The sequence below is a fragment of the Macaca fascicularis genome, chromosome 4, assembly GCF_037993035.2.
Source record: "Macaca fascicularis isolate 582-1 chromosome 4, T2T-MFA8v1.1".
In the NCBI taxonomy this organism is placed as follows: Eukaryota; Metazoa; Chordata; class Mammalia; order Primates; family Cercopithecidae; genus Macaca; species Macaca fascicularis.
In genome coordinates, this window is record NC_088378.1 from 102,797,365 (window position 1) to 102,812,133 (window position 14,769).

Genomic DNA, 14,769 nt, shown 5'->3' on the forward strand with positions numbered 1-14,769 from the left:
AAAAAAAGTAGAAAAGTAGAAAAGTTTATACTGTAGCAAATAGTGGGTAATATAAACCAGTTTTGACACCAGAGATCCCTTGAGTGACTATGAATAGTTGTTTTTGCCTTTCTTTTCTATTTTATTCTACTTATTTTTTGGTTTGTTTGTCTTTGTTTTCATTTTCGCTATGCAAACAAATAATTTATAGATAAATTAAAGGACTTTATTTTTAAGTTGGAAATTCCTTGACTGGCAGTGGAAAATCACCAGGAATAGAAGTTTGGAGAACATTTTATTTTATGCCTCAGCATTGTTTTTGAGAAAACTTCTAGATAGCCATATTCATAAAACTCCAAAATTACAGCCATAGGAAATGAGATTGCAAAACACTGCAATCACTGGTCTAAATCTCTGACTCAATGCAAAAGGGGTCAAGCTTTATAAAGTCACTTTTTTTCAACTGTACTCCAACTCCATGTGACAGAAGTAAATAATTTAAATAAGATAAACCACAAAAAATTGAGGATAAAGAAGCAATATCAACAAATCCATATGGATTGTATATACAATTTTTATTAAAAAGCAAACTAAGTTAATGTTGGTCAAAGATTAACTTACTGACTCAAGAAAGAAATTATCTTCCAGGCGTCCTAAATATTTGACTGAATAAATAGTTCTAAATCTATATTTCCAGCATAATTATTTAAAAATATCTTCATGTTAGAATTGTTACTTTAAAAAATAAGTAAGCCTCACTGACCTAGACTAATATTGTTCAACATTGGTTTCTTGGCTTTGTCACAGGTGCAAGAGAATCCAATTCCCAGCTTGCCTGGTTGTTTAAATACATGACTTCACAATCACTAGCTGCATGGAACTACCCACAAGTACACTTTAGAGAGTATATCCTTGAAGATACTGCCCTACAAATTTCTGAAATGTTTAACATAAAGCAACAATATATACAGAAGTCTTTGTGAGGGCTATGTGGTAAATCAACTTATATTTTCTAAAACAAAACTATGAATTAATTCACACCATCAAACAACCATGCACCTGGAACACACTATATTTCTAAACAGTCCCTCCCCCTCGCTGCCCCTACAGTTCCTTTTATTGTATTGTTCTTTATCATTACTATATCAGGGTGTTTACTATATAGATCACGGTGGTGATGATTCTGATAGTATGTGGATCATGCTGCTTCTGCTCCTGCTGATAATCTCCTCTATGAAATAACAGAAAAGAAACTTTCTTTTGGTGTCAGTATCAGGAATAATTGCACTTATGCAACTGGTTTTTTTTTTTTTTTTTTGAGATGGAGTCTCGCTCTGTCACCCAGGCTGGAGTGTAGTGGCGCGATCTCAGCTCACAGCAACCTCCACCTCCCGCGTTCATGCCATTCACCTGCCTCGGCCTCTCAAGTAGCTGGAACTACAGGCGCCTACCATCATGCCCGGCTAATTTTTTGTATTTTTAGTAGAGACAGGGTTTCACCGTGTTAGCCAGGATGATCTCGATTTCCTGACCTCATGATCTGCCCGCCTCGGTCTCCCAAAGTGCTCGGATTACAGGTGTGAGCCACCATTCCCACCGCAACTGGCTTATTTTTATGTTAAAGATGTTGTGCATTTGTAATGAATGACACTTTTTTGTGTTGGGATATTTGTGATTAAATATGCAGTCTAATTTTCTACCCTTATTTTCCCTTACTGATCTTTTCTATGTATTTTAAATTTATTTCACATGGCTACATTTTTACATTTTCGTTGCTATTGTAAATCACTTCTGATATTAAAATAGGCTTTAAAATGACATTAACATAGCAATTAAAATCAGATTAAATGAATATGTACACAATATAATTTAGTATATTTATTGTAACTCTATTTTCATTAAAATGCAGTTTTCCCTCCATTAAACTCAAAATAACTTTGATTCAACAGAAAACAACAAAATGGAACTAATGTGCAAGTATTAGTTTACAGTAAATATCAAGTTATCTTAATTTATTTGAGAGTCCTGCCAAAGGATGGGAAGTAAGTGAAAAGGTCTTCTCATCTGGCAAAAAGCAATAGAACAAAATCTAAGCTCCTAGACTTTGTTCCTAGAAAAACACACTAGGCCCTCACTCATAACTTTATAGCCACAATAATACAAGAGTTTCTTTGGTATTCAACCCCACAAAATCATTAAAGATGCACACTGTAAATGGGAAAATGGTTTGTTCAAATAAACACATTGACAACAACAATTATTCACAAGAAAGGGGACAGGGAAACCTAAAGAAACCAACAACAAATACACAAAAACAAACAAATCAGCTAAGAGTCTATGTGCCCTCAACACTGTGATACTGTGTGTAGCTCTATGAATATAACTGTGTTAAAGAGTGCATGAGCAGTTATATATGAACACAACTGGATTAAAGGGCAAAACATTGATGTTAAAACAATATCCATTAAGCAACAACTAAAGACATTATAGCATGTAAATTTTTATAAAAACAAGGATGAAATCCCTTTATAGCTTTCCTAATTTAAAAAAAAAAGGCTGGTAAATTATAATTCTGAGATAAATTTTAATTAAAACAATGTAAACAAATAGCAATAATCATAACAATAAGCTGGTTGGCAAATATTTGGCACATCGAAAAACTCAGCTGTCAATAATAAGGTATCTAAGCTAAGTTTTTACAATTAAGTCATTATTCATCAACGCAACAAAAAGCAGAAACAGCAACTGTTTATTAAATATTGCTTCAAATTAATCATGAATTTAATTTAAGGATTAAATGCACGGTAAATAACTCTTATCCCTTTGCATGTGCTATTTCCTGATATATTTTAAATGCAGTACAAAAAAACGGAAAAGATCAAGTGCTCTTTGCATAATATTCCCCACACAGAGTAGCTGAATTATCTTTTAAAGATTCTTAAATCAATGGCTTTCAAGTAAGAGCAAATCAAGTGAACAAAACTATATTTTTAGAGAATTATGTAACTGAATTAAATTGTGAAATTAAGAGCTATTAGGTCAAAAAAATAAAATTGCAAACCATTAGCACTGATAAACTATTCAATAACACTAAATTTGAAAATTAAAATTACCACTTGAAAGATTACATTTATAAAAAATTAAATGGAATATTATTTTAGTAATGTTAAAAAGTCAATTTTTCATACTTTATAATTTTTTTATAACTCCATAACAAAATGTTCCCAATTGAGATATAAGGTGACATCACTGACAAAGACAGTAAATATCTTTAACCCAGTTCTCTCAATAAAAATGTGCACATTTAAGATTGACCTAATAATGTCACCAATCTTAACAATATAGCATCATTCTATTTCATCTAATTTCTATAAAAACCAACCTAAATGCTAGCTAAAATATCTTACTGATCACAGCAGGATTGAGCTGGAGAAATATAGAATCCATGAGAAATACCGAATTATAGTAATTATAATAATCCCAATATGAAGAAAAAATATCATAGCTTAATTTTATCTTTTATAAAACAAGACATTATGTTATATACAGGTATACTATAAATAAAATTAAAGGCTGGTCTCCATTTTAAAATAGAAGAGCCAGTCAATAGCACCTCCTAAACTCAACCTCAATTTCTTTTTAACTGGCAAGACCGTAAGTAGCGTTTACCTTATAAATAAAATGTTTATTATTCACATTTGAAATATACTTGTAAAGAATTTGTGATAATCGTTGCAACTGTATTCTAATGGCTTAGTTTTCAAATGAGAAACTCATTACTACCCTAGGCTAGCCATTTTGCATTATTTACAGTTGAAAGGGACTAAAAACACTGAAAAACAACATCTGATTGGCCTTTATAATTTAAATTATTACCAAGAAGCTCTATGGTTCTATTTGTTTTTCAAAGTGATGTACTAATAGTTTTAATGAGGAAAAAAAAATCACACACACACACACACACCCCAGATCTTTGGGCCTACATAATCTCTCACATAATTATCACTGTATCACATTTCAGATCATACATATGGATGTGCACTTAGTTCACAAGTATGCAAACTGTATCCATTGTAATTTAGTTTTGTTAAACCATCCAGGAAATCTGTGGAGAATAAAGATATTATGTTTAAAGACTCTATATAGCAAACTCAAAGAGGACAGCTTCAAGCAAAAACTTCAGAAAGATTATTCTCGTTACAAACTACATGTTTCTTACCAATACTCAAAGAGTCTTTCATATTAAATAGATGTCTTAGAGCCCCTTATTCTGTGCTTAATTTTTCCATCACTTTTATGCCTTAATTGAATAGCTCTGATTACAGTAAAATCTCATAATAACAAACCTTACCTAGAGAACTCTATAACTAAATGTCTGCCTAAAATAAAACTAGCCTCTGAAATCGGGAAATCACAACATATTTGTCAAAGAAGCCTATTGTCATAAGAAACCTAGTCTCTGTCAAGCCATTCTAAACGGAAACAAGCTCAATGAACTTGCAGTCATTCCTGATGTCTTTGCTAATGTCAATGATGGGTTGGAGATTTAAGCTTTGGGTGCATTTGTTTATGATATAAAATGGCAGAGCCCATGAAAACAGCAAATAGTAACTAAGGTTTCTTTTTTTTTTTTTTTTAAGCAAGAGCAATTTGAAGCTGGTCTTGGGCTTACTCACTAACCATAGAGAGAAGTGGTGTACCTTTATGTAGGCAGGACTTTTTCTACCACTGAATGTCAAGTACTTTTTTTGTTGTGACTTTTAAGGAAAGGATTATAAACCTGAGTTGTGCAAGTCCTTTTACATGGTCCATAATTATATTTAGGGGATCCACACACTCTTTTAAATTCTAAGTAAAATTTTGTGTGCAAAAGTATTTTTTCTCCCAAGAGTCCACTGCTTTCTTTATTTCTCAAAGGCCTCTGATCTCTCTCCAAATTAAGAACAAATAGTTAAAGGGACTAAAGGAATGAGTGACTCTCAGTAGGGTATTATGATATGGACTTGCTGCTTTACCTTTAGCTCCCAGAATTATCCTCTCTTGCAGGTGCCTAGCCGCAGCAGTATGCTTTCATTAAGATCACTATTTAAGCCAGGCACTTAGGAGATCAAAAAACCATACTCAGAGAAAATGAGCTTTGTGAGTACATATAGAGAGCAAGGGAATTCACCTCAAAAAGCACTTTCACGATCTATCAAGACTCTAATGAATTTTATTTTTTAAAAGCCTTTAATATAGAATAGGCAAGAGAAATATTACACACAAATATACTAACATCTCTTCTCTGATGAATACCTTAATTTCAAAGATATATGCTAAATAGGAAAATATAGAAAATATAACAAACTTTATATAACCTAAATAAGTGATTACAGAACATAATCCTGAAATAAAAGTAAAAAAAAAAATTTAAGTGGATAAAAATGTTGTTGCAATTTGAACCTACTCAGAAGAACAAGTTTCAAGGGCTAAGCATTCTCTAGAGAGAAAAACAACAAAACACTGCAGGGCTAACATCCTCTTGTAACAACAACAACAAAAACCCTCAAAGCTATTTATAAGCCTAAAATATATGACAGATGTTATAGTACTGAAATACGTTTGTTAAAACTCACCAGCCACTATATCAATATGCCCCCCTTTCTGAAGTCAGTTTTGAAATCTGTTCAATGTTTACAGTTCATCATGATACGAATTTATTTCCCAGACATTCAAAACTCATAGAAGTCACATAAAACCTTCTCTAAAACTTATTTAAATTAACTATGCAATCAAGATTTTTGGTTACATTTCTGCAAGTAATTGACCAACTCATAATATGATTCTGATGATTCCCTTCTTAAAGACAAAAGATTGGCCTACTTGAAGCAGGTTACATAAAATCTAAAATCATTAGCCTACCACCTACAGGCCTGATAAGTATTTAAAAGTTTTCTTGACTATTATCATAGTATAAAATATTCACGAATTCTTTCATTACTTTATCTTCTTTTATAAATTGACATGCTTCTTCCCAATCTCCCTAGCCTTAGAAAATTGAGAATGGCAAGCATTTGTTTTACTTATTAAAAGTGTTTACAGATGACCTGGGGAAGGACAGAGGACAATATATATTTGCAGTTCATTGAGATTAATTTTTGTTTTTGTTTTCCAAATGACTTCTTCATTTCTCTAACAGAACTCTTGCCAGGAACATTCGCAGGTAATACTTCAAAATGAAAATATCTTATTCTCCTTGAAGATCTTCCTAACTATGCACTAATAAATAAATAGCAGCACCCCATAAAATCAGAAAGTTGGAAGAGACTTGAGCAGATAAGCTTCTATGGAATGGATAATCACTTTTCTAATAAAGTTATTGCCCTCATAAATATATGTGTAGAGACCATAATTCAGAATGGTTCCTCAGAAGTAGACACATAAATCAATCACATTGTTTTTTCTTTTACTTTTGTCTCTCATGTACATACGTGTGGGAGCATGAACCATCATTGCCTTAGCCTTCCTCTCATAATGGTGGGTGTCTATTATTAAGAAGAACCAGCAAGTATAAACATGAACACAAGATTCATGATCATTATAAACTGGCAATGATTAGCTACTCTGCAAGCACACTGTTCGATTTACAATAAAATCCTTCCATTCTCACTAAAAAATGTATGTAATTAGTCTAGACTCACAAACTTCAACTAGTATTTGGTAGGCAGCAATCCGATTCATATTTTTGCAAGTGGAAGGTGGTTACTGCTTTTCCAGTTGCCTCTGACCCTTTGGATTTTGAGCTTGCCTTCATCAGAAAATGGACCTCTTGAAAAACATTTGCTGAGAAAAGAAGGCAGGAGCTCTCTTCAGCTGCCCTCAGCAATACACACTGAACCTGAGAAGGAGCAAGGGAGCAGTGAGGAGAGCCCTTGTCCCTGGCCAACTTTCAGAGAGCCCCAGTGCCTCTCAGGATCCAGGTCCTCATCAGGCTGCAGCACAACTGTGATGCCTATTTCCTCTCCCAAGGAGTGTAGTCTTAACAGCAGGTGCCCTCGGGACACCTCAAACTTACTCAATGCCTATTTGGCAAAATAGTTACAATGAAGCCAATAAATTCACCACCTTAATTTAAAAGAGGCATATCTCAAAAAATAATAAATAAATAAATAAATAATAAATTTTTAAAAAGCCTTGGCAGCTAAAACACTACAAATAAAAACAGAAAAAAAAGAAAGCTGTATTTACCCCCTGTATTAGGAAAACCGCATACCTTTAAACATTTAATAATTGTGTCTTTTTTCTACATGAAAATCATCAACAGATGATCTTGAACACCCAAAAGAATGTTTTGCCATTCCTACAGAGAATAACAGGAGAGTCTTTTTCCAAACTGGCAGAAGGGAAACAAGGGTCAGAAGGGGTTAGTCACTAGTTACTCTTTTAACCCAAGGTCACACACCTAAATCTCTGATGCAAAAGACTACACTTCTCTTTCCTTCTTTGTGTCTTGGGCTCTCTGTTCCCCTCATCTGAACAGTTTTCCCTTTAGTCAACAGACTAAACACAGACATTTCCATGAATGTGTTCTATAATCAGGACTGTCAATTAGGAGAAACCGATCCTTCTCAGACTTTTTTCTAAACACTTGAAAAGAACAATCTATATATACTTAAATCTTTATATTTTCAAGAAGATTAAGCTCTGACGTTTTCTAATTTTAGTGAAAGTCACTAAATAGGGAAAGCAAATCTTTGATCCATCAGAGAAGAAAAATGTATACCTTCTGAATTAATTGTATATTATATATATCCCAAGTTAAGACTTAAATGTAATACTAAAATATATATAATTTAATGTGCACTTCAGATAAACATTTAAAACATAAAAATAACTTCATGTAATACAAGTAATCATTATAGCATCCTAAAATAATATATTTATATAAAGCAAAACATCCTTATTCTCTACTGATAGAATCTAAATGAAACATTTTAATATCTTACTCTTTTGGATAATTAAACAATAAATTCCATTAACTTTACATTTATCCATAGATTAATATAATTTAGTTTACCTGTGCTCTGAGTGCAATGTATGAAGTAGTAGAAACTGCAGAAACCCAGCAAACATAACAGCAGCATCGGAGTGGTTAACTAAATGCCACTGGCATCAAATCATTAAATTTCAGCTAGCAATGGCAGCAAATGCACAACACAATTAAAAAATCCACCAAAATAAAAAATTTTAAATAAAATTCCCAGTGGTCCTTGCATTCTAAATCAAAGGCAAAAAAGCCTGCAGTGTCCAACATTATACAACAGTGACACTAAACAAGGCCATAAGTGCTGCTGTCATCAAAACAGATCTCTGCAGTGTACAGATTCTCATTGATTACAGCATTAATCTATAGTGCTCTGTGCTGTACTAAAGTGGCTCCCAGAGTAGCATACACTAAAGCTCTTTTAGCTCCGCAATTAACCATTTCCTAAAACAATGCACAGAAGCTGCTACCTTCCTGCAGCCAGAGAGATGAAACGCTGTGGTCCTTAAAGCTAACACAGAAGAAAAGACTCAGGCAAATGTTCAGGAGCTCATCTTGTACCCACTGACACTCACTGCAATACCTATGGGTTAAGATGACAAGGCTGAGCAGACGCCTGACCATCAGACCACAGAAAACTCACCTGAAATGATTTGGTTCCATTATCAATCACTGGCAATGGTCCTGCCAAGCCCTGTGTAACAGATCATTTCCTCTGCAGTTTCCCTAACTGAGGAATCTTACTCAGCTCAATGACAACAACTGGCACCAGAAAGCATAAACCAAGAGTATACAATCGATTGTTGGGAACACAGGCAAAAGCGCTTCTTCAGGCTGATCTGGTACAGCCAGCCTAGTGCTAATGGTGGCTCATCTCCAGAGGGCAAAAGGACAACCTCAAATAGGTTTTGCCAGGGAGTTGGGGACAGGAGAAGGTGGCTCGTATTTCTGATATTTTTAAAGATGCATATTTTTGATGACTGTAGATGCATAATTCATAATACAATAGATTTTTTTCTGAGACACAGAATAATTATCCTCTCATTGGGTCACCTACATTTTACTTCACCCATATTTTGTGTTACAGAACAACAGCAACAGTAACAACAAAATTAGTTGATTTGAAATTGTTACTATCTCAATTACATTTTTAATGTAGTATAACATTCAGATTCCAGAAACAGCAATGAATAATGACATACTTCTCTAATCATCTTGGGATTATTTGCTGAACAATCAAGGTGGACTGCTTCTAGTTTGTTTTAGAAAATGAAATGGTCAAATGATAACAGAGAGAAAATGAGGAACATCTTTCATTTATTTAAAACAAATGGCACTGTGTTTATACTTAAATTACATGTACTTGTCAAAAATAATTATCTCATGAGAAAAAAATTAAAACTGAACCATGGATCATCTCATTACCAAAACAACTGCAAAATATCAGCCTTAAATGAAATCACTAATTTGAACAGTTTTTCTCTCTTAAAAGAACATATTTATGGTCTCATTCAGAATATTTTTTTTTTCTTTTCTCAAACTTCTGCCTATGCTTAAAGCTAGCTGTAGTCAAAACCTGACCAAGTTATTGTTGGGAAAAGCAAAAGGGAAATAAACATTAATTGAATGCTTATTAAGTGCCAAATATTATACTGTCTATTAATTTTATTTAGTTAATTTATTTCTCATAGGCATATGAAAAAATCAGTAATACTTATCCCATATTAGAGATGGGGTTTAGAAAAGCTAGTTAACTTGCCCAAAGTCACATGATTTATAATCAGCAGAGTTGGAATTTGAAGTTGGCTTTCTCTGTTTTGAAAGCCATGTATGAGCTTTTCACTACATCACGGTGGTTAGGAGTTCCTGCAATTATTTTGTTGAATTACTTCAAAGTTATGTCAGTGTTTGTGCAAGTACTCGTGACTTGTTGGCAGTGCAGCGGGGCCCTATAATGATAAACTTCTATTTCCCATGTTTGGAGGTGGTGAGGATTTTCCGGAGCAGCTAATGGGGCTGAAGTCTTATACTTGCTGAACTTAAGTTGCTTCCATTATGATATGGTCATTAAGAAGACATACAGATGGCATGGTCTAGAGGTAGACCTGCTGGACCAGCAAGTATACAGAAGAGAAACAAGAGAAAGCGAGTCAAAACTTTCAACAACCAACATACTCATTTTTGTCTGGTTGAAATCATTACCATATACTTTTCTTCGACTAGAATTTAAGAATGCATGAATCAGGCTGGGCGCGGTGGCTCATGCCTATAATATCGGCACTTTGGGAGGCTGAGGCAGGTGGATCACCTGAAGTCAGGAGTTTGAAACCAGCCTGGCCAATATGGTGAAACCCTACCTCTACTAAAAATGCAAAAAATTAGCTGAGTGTGGCGGCAGGTGCCTGTAATCCCAGTTACTCGGGAAGATGAGGCAGGAGAATCGCTTGAACCCAGGAAGCAGAGGTTGCAGTGAGCCAAGATTGTGCCATTGCACGCCAGCTTGGGTGACAGAAAGATTCCATCTCCCCCCCCCCCAAAAAAAATGCATGAATCATATAAGCCTATGTAGGCTTGTCAACTGAAATAAAATATTTTAATACACTGCATGTGTCTATTGTTGTGCTTGAGTTGTGAGATTTTAAAAAAATATTTATTTCTCTATTCCTATTTCTTTTGTTTATTATCCAGTATGGGCTTATTTCAAATTATAAAATCATTTTAAATGTCATTAATCTAACATTTGTCCCTCATTCCATCTCATGAATTTTTATTAATTTATTATAATTACCTTGAGTTCCCTAAAGTGCCTTGATACAAGAAAATTTATCAAATAGTAACAAATTGCATTTCTAACAGAAAATACTTAATAGACCAAAGAGGGTTTGATAACAAATTGCATTTCTAACAGAAAATACTTAATAAACCCAAACAGGGTTTATTAATCAAAATAGTATTCATGGCTTTCAAAATTACAGAATCAAAGCAGAGAATCAATATTAGAAGAGATTAATGTTGACCTTACTCTAAAATATCCTCACTCATTTCTGGGTACCACATACTATGAGCTTTCATGCATAGTAACAAGTGTTATTCACTGGAGCCACTGTCTAGGTAAAAGTAGAAAAAAATCTTCCTATTTTCATTTTTTAAATTCCAAAATTTATGTTAACAATATTTACTCATTTAAAATATTTCTACAACTCTTCCATCTTGAGCCATATATATCCTTTTTCTGGGTTATATATTTCACAGCCTCATACTTAGTTGTGATTCCACAGCTATATCAAAGACCAGAAAACTGATTTCCCTTGGGAGAGAACACATTAAAACCTAACATCAATTGCAATTTTGAGCTTGCTTCATATATTCCATTTGACCTTGTCCTATTGTAGTTTAGGTCAAGGCCTGCATTTGTGAAAAGGTTTTGGTTCTTTCACAACAACCCAGGAACCATTATTTTTAAAAAGTGACACAAACTTCCTATTTTTGAATTGACATTCCACTAATGAGGACTGCAATTTGTCATGTATCTCTCATTCTTTGTATGAGATAGTAAAGCATAGAACACATTGACAGAAAAGAAAACCCATGCACAATTAAGTAACCTGCTATTTTTAAAATTATTTTCACAGGACATTGATTTTCTCATCTTCAAATCTTTCTTGATGTGACTATTACACAGGAATAAATCATAAATATAATTAATCATCTTAAAATCTTTAGGGTTATATTATAAACCCTACAATCTCATTTCAGAGAAACAGATTAAAGATAAAGTTGGTAACTGGAAACTTTATTCAATTAAGAACACTGTACCCCTGACACACAGAGAATAGAAATATTTTGACTGGAAAATAGATACAGAGGGAGTGTTAAATAGAGATCTGGGTACAACTGGGACAAAAATGAAGTGGGATTACCATTATCTATTTCTTACCAGCAACTCCTCGTCGAGCTTCAATTGTTCTCTCTTCGGAATCAACAGACCTTACTTCTTCCCACCCTTCTGAAGAGACATGAATCCCAGGTGCGCACATGACAGCAACCTTGCAAATAAATCCAGCTTCAGAGATTTAAGCTTTGCTGTTTAAACCACTCTCTGCTGCTCAAGATCTTATCGAAGAAGAGTGTGAAGTGCCTCCTTCATCACTCTGCTTATATCATTGAACAACAGGACCAGCAGAAAATGGAAACTGAAATAAAACATTGGTGTGAAAACAAGAAAGTCTCCTTGCATGACTGACTCAGGTCACTGCAGGCACTGTGCAGTTACCCAAAGGATTGCTTGGATAAAATACTGTAGACAAGCTTCGGTGGGCCTGGTGGTGTGGGGACTGGTAGCATTTACTGAGGAGAAGCATATTGGCATCTCTGTTGGGTTTTAACCAGATCCACAGGATTCAGGAAATAAGCTCTCTGCCAGATGACACTATGCTCCTAGCCATTCCTTCTGTTTACTTATCGCCCAAATTACTCTAACTAGTGTCCTTTGTCCTGCTGTGAGCTTATTTGTGGAGAAGGCTAAATAAAGGATTTTTATGACAATGAAATGGCCATTGGCCCATAGAACGATTTCTTAACATAACTCTTCTGCTTTTGTTCAGTACTATTAAAATTAATTAAATGGGAGCACTTATTATTATATCTTTGATTTATGAAGAAAAACACTTTTTTTGTTTCTTCTTGAAATATTTGAACTTAGGCTGTATTTTTAACTATTATATATTCTTTACATAATACTTACCTCTTATTACAAAAACTTTTTAAGGTAGGTCCTCTTTCCCTATTGTTTTATTTTTCTATCAGATTCAAATACATATATATGTGAATATATTATATATAGATTCCTATTATATGTGACATGGTACAAAATTAATACACACTTCCGAAATATGAAGAGCTGTACCTTCTGATAAATGAGATGCATTTTCCTACTTTATGGAAAAAAATATGTATATTTATCTACCTTAACTGTAGTCTTTTCACTAAAACAAACTAAAAATTTCACATGTAATTTTAATTTAAGCATATATTCCTGCAGGTAATTAATAATGTTTTGGAGTTCAATACAGAAAATGTTGTAAATAGCAAAAATAACACAATCACCTTGCATTTACATATATTTCATACTTCCTAAATAATATTCATGTGCTTCAAAATGAATCTGAGAGGCAACAAAGATGGACAGCATTAACAAGAGAATCAACCATGTAGAGAAACAGACATGTAGTATTACCAAGACTGGTTTATCCTGGAAATGAAATTCCTAAGTCACTAACCTAAGGCTTCTACTTCACCAAACTTTCATTTTCAAATTAAACTTTGGTAGTAATATATAGCCAGAAAGTACAGATAAAAACCTATTTCTATCAAATGCCAATATTTTTAATGTTGAAATACTAATCACATATAATATCTTAGAAACTCCTTTTTATTCCTTCATAGTCGTATTAATTCGATACGCAAAATAAATCTGATTTTCAAATCACAAATCTCCTACAAGTATCCTTTGAAGTAATAATCAATAATGTATTGATTTTCTAAGTTCTGTACACCACCAGCGTATTAGGGACAGTACTGAAGTACTATATAAAAAATGTATATATTATTTCCAAACTCTTCCAAAGTACTTTCAAAAGCTGAAAAACATCTCTACTCATCTATAGCTGACTTACTTATGTAATATCATCTGTTGCTTACAATTATACCTTGTAAAAAATATATACTTCCATATAAACAAATATACCAATCATTTTAAATAATGAGGATGTCTACATAATTTACTGTTGATAGGATGTAAATCTAGCATCTCATTCTTTATGGACTACAGAATGAAGACTGCCCAGGTAGAACTAACACATTACTACTGAGTTGACTGTCTAAATCTGCTGTGTGAGCCCTGCTATATTGTATTAACGTACTGGCACTTAAGAATCAATAGCAGGACAAACTCTGGATAGAAGAGGGTAAATATATTGTCTTTTAATCTGTACATGTGGAAACTCTAGATCCTTTTAGTAATACCAAGATTCTTAATCTTTACAACCAGGAGTAGAATGTAATATTTATGAAAGGTTATGGCATAAAATTATGTTCAGGTTCACGATACCTCCTCTGAGAGGTTTTCATTGACTAAACCCAATGCACATTAATCTTTTTATTGTTTAGTACTTCCCTTTAAGTCTTCAAGGGAGAGCCAGTCTTACATAATCTTTCATTCTGTTATTTCTTCCAATTTTCACTGATCCCTGCATGCATGCATTCAAAACTTCTTTCATCTAACAAAAATTCTGAATATCAACTATACTAAGCACTGGAGTAAAAGGAAAAAATATACAGAACAGGTCTGTGCCTTAAACGTTTAAATGCTATTATTATTCCCATGTTACAGATGAGGAAACCGAGGGTTAGGTATGATAAATGACATATCAAGTCAGTGGCAACACCAGAATTTGAATTCAACAAAAGCAATAATAATCAAAGTTAATATCGCTTTAGATTACCACTTCCTTAAATCTGGGGGCTCTCACCTGACATCTGGTTCAAGGCTGTGTTCTTGGTAGTTTGTGATTGAGGCAAATAAATCTGCACTAAGTAAAACATACATTATGCTATTGGCTAAGGTCCTCTGTGAGAATCCAGTATAGCTCCGCCATGCCATGATCTCACAACACCAGTTTACAGAGATGTTAGCAGACGGTTTAAAATAAAAGGGCCCCAATCACATGTATTCAGGACACACTGCATATTCTAGTCTTTTCTAGAAA

The 14,769-nt window shown here is 33.7% G+C and overlaps 1 protein-coding gene across 50 annotated transcripts in view; it reads right to left on the reverse strand.

Annotated features, from left to right (window-relative positions):
• Positions 1-14,769, reverse strand: part of RIMS1 (regulating synaptic membrane exocytosis 1) — a 493,077-nt gene that overhangs the window by 178,250 nt on the left and 300,058 nt on the right. For 15 of the 50 annotated variants that reach the window (XM_065543845.2, XM_065543843.2, XM_065543842.2 and 12 more), the window contains exon 1: positions 11,940-12,269. The exons of the other annotated variants lie outside the window; for them this stretch is intronic. In XM_065543845.2, the coding sequence (XP_065399917.1) occupies positions 11,940-12,039 (100 nt within the window). In that variant the 5' untranslated portion in view covers positions 12,040-12,269. Of the gene's footprint in view, positions 1-11,939; positions 12,270-14,769 lie in introns of those variants that run through there. 50 annotated transcript variants of the gene reach the window in all.